This window comes from Artibeus jamaicensis, unplaced genomic scaffold (genome assembly GCF_021234435.1).
Source record: "Artibeus jamaicensis isolate MK-2021 breed Jamaican fruit bat unplaced genomic scaffold, CSHL_Jam_final contig_196, whole genome shotgun sequence".
Classification (NCBI taxonomy): Eukaryota; Metazoa; Chordata; class Mammalia; order Chiroptera; family Phyllostomidae; genus Artibeus; species Artibeus jamaicensis.
Window position 1 is genome coordinate 3,076,103 of NW_026521401.1, and position 6,000 is coordinate 3,082,102.

Consider the following 6,000-nt stretch of genomic DNA (forward strand, 5'->3'; position numbering starts at 1 on the left):
ACTGCAGTATAAGTCAGCCTCCCTTTCACCAAGCCTCAGATGCCCACTCTCTGTGATCTCTGGGGTCCTAGAGCTCAGCATCCCACTTGTAGCTTTTTCCATCTGTCTCTCTTTTGCAGAGAGGAGAACTCTGATCCTCACTGGAACAGCCATTTGTGTCTGATTTCTTTTGACATTCTTTTCTGTCTGGGGGTATAAAGGAACAGTGCCCCTACCTGGCATAATATGACCTTGCCAGGGTCTGAGGATTGCCAGGTGTAAGGAGGGGAACATCTGTGCCTGAGGCCCACTTGACTGGTTGTGACTAGGTTTCAGGCCTATGTAGACTCAGCCCTTAGCTTCAGGTTATCTTGGACAAAGAGGAGACAGTACCGACCAGGAGGCTGGGCAGGAGAATGCTTGTGGATGTCAGGGGTAAGCCCTGTTTAGACTCTTCTCTTTCCCTCTGCAGAGCCCAAACCCAGCCCTGACCTTCTGTGTGAAGACCCATGACCGGCTGTACTACATGGTAGCCCCATCTGCGGAGGCCATGCGCATCTGGATGGATGTCATTGTCACCGGGGCTGAGGGCTACACTCAGTTCATGAACTGACTGTTGTGGGCCTCCTGGACTCATGCCTGACCACCTGCTGCTCTGCTTGCCCCTGGAGACAGAGTAACAAACACCCTGGCCCTAGGCCTCACTGGGCGCTTCCAGAGGCCCTGGGATAGTAGAACATAACTGGTGCTTTTGTATAAGAAGACTTTGCAATGTTGTCTAAGGAGCTCATTCTGGGAGTTTCTGAGCTTGGGCCTCCTGAAGAACCAGTCAGGAGATCAAAGGTAGGGAGGGAGCTTTGTAGCCTCCTGGGAGCTCAGCACTTGCAATAACCCTTCAGGGTCCTGCGCTCCTTGGCCTGTGTTCTCTTTTGTAAAGGACAGTTATGGTACCGGAATTGGCCAAAGATTCCCTCTTGCCTCAGCCCCCTTTGCAGGAGCATTGGGGGCTGAGCAAGACCACATCCAGAGTAGGGCAACAGCTCAGGCAGTGTACCTCTCAAACCCTGCTCTTACCCCTTTGTTTTCCCACATCCATATTTTTAAAAAAGATTTCATTTGTTCATTTCCAGAGAGAGGGGAAGAAGAGGAGAAAGAGAGGGAGAGAAACTTCAGTGTGCGATTGCCCCTTGCATGCCTCCCACTGGGGACCTGGCCCACAACCCAGGCATGTGCCAACTGGGAAGTTGGTGACCCTTTGGTTTGCAGGCTGGCACTCAATTCACTGAGCCGCACCAGCCAGGGCCCGAATTCATATTTTTTATTACCTTGCTCAAGGGCCAGAGACCTCAAGTTTTATCCTTGGTGGTCTCCTGCCCCATCCCCTTTTTGCAGACCTATTGACATGGTCACCATAGTAACTGCTTCATTGCCATGGTTACATACTAATTACCTTGGCTCCATGGTTCAGCAGCTCAGCCCACTGCTTAAGCTGTGGGCCCATCTGAGGGTATATGTGCCATCATCTCTCCAGCCCAGGCCCTTGGGCATATCATGCTGGAGGGACGGAACCAGAAACCTCCCTGTACCAGCCTGTGTCTCTAGGCCCTGAAGCACAGCCTGCTGGCCCCCTGGCCAGCCCTCTCCCTTCCACTTGTGCCTTCCTTAGAGCCAGAAGGGATGAAGCCAGGGTACCTAGCTCCAGAGAAGTAATGTGGATGATTGAGAAAGCTAGAAGGGCTGAGTTTCTGACAGGGACAGAGGGCTACTCCATGAGAAAATCTGAGCAGGAGAGGAGCAGCAGAGAGGAAGGCCTTGTAGCCCAGCTGCCCTCCTCCAGCCACAGAAGGGTGATGAAAATGGAGAGCAGAGGACTAGGCCTCAGCAGTCTGGCCTCAGTCCTTCCCGCCTTAACACTAATCCCAACTCCTTGCTCCCTTCTCCAGCACTGGGCCATGGTTGCTGGGTCCAGGCTGGGTAATTTGCAATATTTGTAAACATCCCAGCAGAACAATAAAGCATTTGGAGTATGTTTCTGGAAGGCCAAGTTGTGTGGGGCACTGGGCTGGGGTACATGGGATAGGAGGGCTAGGTCCTCCCCACAGAGTAGAATTTCCTTCCATTTTATTAAAATGTTCCAGGAGGGACCCAGGGCCTAACCCACAACCTCCAGTTTCCTACTCTGTCCCCATCTACTATGACCGAGGATGGGCAGGACACATAGGAGGGCATGGGGTCTCCAGCGATGGAGAATGAAGAGGCAGGAGAAGGTAGGGACTCATGCATAGGTTTAATGAGGCAGGAGCTGGAGCCAGGGGAGCACCTGAAGGCAGATGGGGCAGTGAAGCCCATCACTGTGGCAGCAGGCTAAGCAGAAGGGCTACTCTGAGGCACTGGGCCTCCAGGAAAGCTGTTTGGGTTCCTGAACTCAGGACCACTCCACTGGTCCAGTCAAACCCCTCCTGGAGAGAGGCATGGCCAGTGGGGAAAGACACCTGGGGAAGGCCCCAAGTGCTTTTAGGTGTGTGTGTGTGGGGGGGGGGATCTCTACCCAGAGGCTCTGGCCCTGCCTAGCTAGTCCCAGGGGGTAACAAGGAGTACCAGTCAGGCCCCTCCCTGTGGACACACATGGGAGGAAACTGAGGCTTAAAGGGAAAGGTCATGGTCAGTTTGTGGGAACAGCAGAGCCCCATAAATCCCTGTAGGATGTTGGCCCACTCACCTGAACTTCATACTCCCCTCCGCCACCGGGTTGTCCATCATTGCTGATGTCATACCTGGGACAAGAGGACAAGCTCTAAGGTCAGTCAGCACTATCCCTAGTCCCCCATCCAGCCCTCTAGGAGGAGCGGGAAATGGGAGCCCTTTGGGAGAAGGGGCTGTGGTCTGGGGCTTACCCCCTGCAGTGCCCAGGAGTAGCCACTGGGTGCCGCCACTGCCCCGGGGCCTGGGCTTTGCAAAGCCTGAGAATTCCCTGCCTCACCACTGGCAGGAGCACTGCTAGGACTGGGCTCAGGACCCGCTCACCTTCTTGTACATGGCTGCCTTTTGGGAGTAGACATCAAAGTTGGTTCGGATCCAATTCTGCATCAGCTGGAAAGCTACTTCCTGGGTCCACGGTGAAGGAGACTTGGTCAGACCTGGACCCGGCCCCGAGGCGGGACCCTGAATCTCCAGAGTCCCTGCCCTAAGGGGCTCAGATGCCTGAGTCTCTCTCTCAAGGAGGAAAAGAGGCCCAGGCCCTACAACGTCCTTTTTGGAACCACAGGCAAACCTGCTCTAATTCAGGGCCTGGATTTGGAGGGAGAGGAGGGCTGATACCCCTGACAGGTGGAAGTGGACATAAATGTTTGCTGACTGGGAGGCTGAGAGAGCGCGGGAGTCAGAGAAAGACCCCCGCATCCTTTGCTCACAACTCCCCAGTACCAGGAAGGCTGACCCTCTACACCCAGGCGGTAAGGTCCTGGGGTATGCCCCATCCCTGCCTCCTACCTCTGATGACCAGGTCCTGGAGGGGGGGGCCAGGCATTGGGGAAGTCCCACCGCTGGCCCGTTTTCCGGAGAGATGTTGGGATCCCGTATTGATAGGTCAATATCTGGCTGTCTTGCAATGTTCCGGACATCACTGTGACAGTGGGTGGGGGCTGGGCGGGGAGCCAGGAGGCTGGGCTTTCCTGAAACCAGAGGTCACTTTCCTGGGCCTTCTCTTCTTGGCTCACACCTGCCCCCTGGTGGCTACAGTGGGGCTGTCAGGCACAGGAGGGATGTGCTTGCCACTTGCCCTCCTTTGCCTCTTGCCAGAGGTCACACTGCTCAGAGTCAGGGAGAGAGCAAGTGGTGCTGCCCCCAGTGTAACAACGTACCCTGCTGCCCCCTCACCTCCAGCTATTTCAGAGCCTTGTCCACGACACCTGGGTCAGAGAAGCAGCCCGCCCAGAGAGGGGCAAGGTTGGATGGGTAAAACTCTTGCTTCTTTCCGTTTTCAAGGTCATAGTCAAACCAGAAAGGTCACACCTTTCTCCTCATCCCAAAGGATGGACTTCAGGGTGGCCAAGCGCTGTTCCCGCAAGTTTCTGTACTTCGTGGCTTGAGAGTCATTCCCTGCAGTGGCACCTGGTTTAGATGGAGTAACGAAAGTCCCTAAAGTTAGCCTTTATAGAAGCACTCTAGAGCTATGAGAATTTTATAAACAATTTCTGAGAGGGATCAGGAGAACATCTACTTGTAACTCCTCACCCCCTCCCAGAAGCCCTCCCAGCCTCTCCCTAGGCACACGTAGCCTGCTCTGCCATCTCCTCACTGCCCAGTAACAAACTGTTCACTCTCCTGCTGAACTCTCTCTTTCCTGAGCTCCTCTGGCCACACCTCTGCTCAGGAATGATCATTGCTACTGTGGATTGTGGCTCAGCCCTGCGATCAGCACAGTCCTCTGTTGGCACTTTCTCTGCTCTATCTGAGGCTCAGAGAGAGCAGTGATTTGCCCAAGGCTGCACAGCACTGGTCCTCTCACCCAGGCCTCAGGGCCCTGACACAGGCTCCTTTGCTAGTGTGGGCTGCTTCCTCAGCTAGCCCCCAAGGAAACCTGAGCCTTGTTCCACTGCTCCCCTCAAAACCTCTCTCCTGCTTAAGCCATACTCACTCATACAGAACTAGTAGGGAAGGAACAGGGAAATACCTGACACAGACACACAGCAAGCCCCACTCTGGTCCTACCTTGCTCTCTCCCTCAGCCATGTTCACCCACATCCACCCCACTGGGGAAAGGGACCTGGGCCAGAGAATGGGGGGTCCCAAGTCTCTGGGCCTGGCTTGATGGTGGTAGCAGAGACTTGGGGAGCTGGAGGAAATGGTCCCCAACCTGGGTCCTAGTAGTGGCCACTGCTTGGTGAGTATGTGCTGGTGCCAGGCTGAGTGGTAGGGGCTCCTGCACACCATGGAACACAGCAGGGACTCAGAGGCCTGCCCGTGGGGGCAAGCAGTCCAGGCTCCCAGCGCCAGTCCTTGACTGAGCCCACAGGGCTGAGCAGCAGCAAAGCCCAAGCTTCCTGGCTCCAAAGCCCACAGCTGCCAGTGCCTCCACTGGGCCAGTCTCCTCTGGTCTCCAGGCTCTGGGAAAGCAAGGTGGGGTCTAGGCTCCCTGTGCCTTGTCTCCTGACTTCAGGTGAAGCCAGAGGTCTACTACCACCCAGAGCGGTTCTCTTCGACCTACTCTCAGCACCCCTTCATTGTGCCTGGTGGGCGCTTTCTGGACTTGTACTATTGGTGAGCAGCCAGCAGCTGCAGGGATGAGAGTGGTGGGGATCCCAGAACCAGTGAGTGGGGTCGCCTGATTGGGCCTGGGTATGCAGGGCAGAGGGTGGGGAGTGGGGTGCCTGGCTGTGGGATACCTGAGCTGTCCCTTTCGCCAGGGACTCCTACTGGGTGATGGAGGGTCTGCTCCTTTCTGAGATGCCCGAGATGGTGAAGGGCATGCTGCAGAACTTCCCAGACCTGGTGCAGATGTAAGTGGGCACCTGGCACCTCCAGGCCGGGTGGAGGAGAGGCAGATGCCATGTGCTTGGAGCTGGGTTTGCCTTGGCTATGATGGTTGGGCAGGGGCATGTCAGCAAGTCTCATTCTCAGCAGCTATGGACATGTCCCCAATGGGGCCCACGTGTACTACCTGCAGCGCAGCCAGCCCCCACTCCTGACCCTCACGACGGGCCGCTATGTGACTGACACCAATGACACCCCCGTCCTACGGTGGGCACCCTCTCCTCGTGCTGCGCTGCAGGCTCCCCATACCTAAGGCCTCCCAGGGTGGGAACAGAGAGGTGTGCCTAGACTGAGGTGGTGCCGGCTCCCCACAAGGGACAACATTGGGACCCTTGCCTTGGAATTGGACTTCTGGACTAAGAACAGGAACATTTCTATGAGCCTGGGGGGAAAGAGCTACATCCTGAATCACTATTACATCCCTTACGGGGGACCCAGGTGAGGAACTGTGGGGAAAGCCTCTCAATATTTTGTTTATTCACTCTTGTT

General features: G+C 55.8%; 2 protein-coding genes across 19 annotated transcripts in view; one reads left to right on the plus strand and one right to left on the minus strand.

Moving 5' to 3' along the window:
• Positions 1-2,011, plus strand: part of PHLDB1 (pleckstrin homology like domain family B member 1) — a 51,318-nt gene extending 49,307 nt beyond the window's left edge. For all 18 annotated transcript variants that reach the window (XM_053672771.1, XM_053672779.1, XM_037147210.2 and 15 more), the window contains one exon: positions 452-2,011. In XM_053672771.1, the coding sequence (XP_053528746.1) occupies positions 452-592 (141 nt within the window). In that variant the 3' untranslated portion in view covers positions 593-2,011. The remainder of the gene's footprint in view (positions 1-451) is intronic.
• Positions 2,012-2,327: 316 nt separating this feature from the next.
• TREH (trehalase) lies at positions 2,328-5,577 on the minus strand. The gene is given in 8 exon segments (XM_053672594.1): positions 2,328-2,438; positions 2,699-2,753; positions 2,996-3,116; positions 3,469-3,496; positions 3,498-3,580; positions 3,840-3,978; positions 3,980-4,089; positions 5,364-5,577. Coding segments are annotated over 8 exon segments (861 nt in total).
• Between the last annotated feature and the right edge of the window lie 423 nt (positions 5,578-6,000).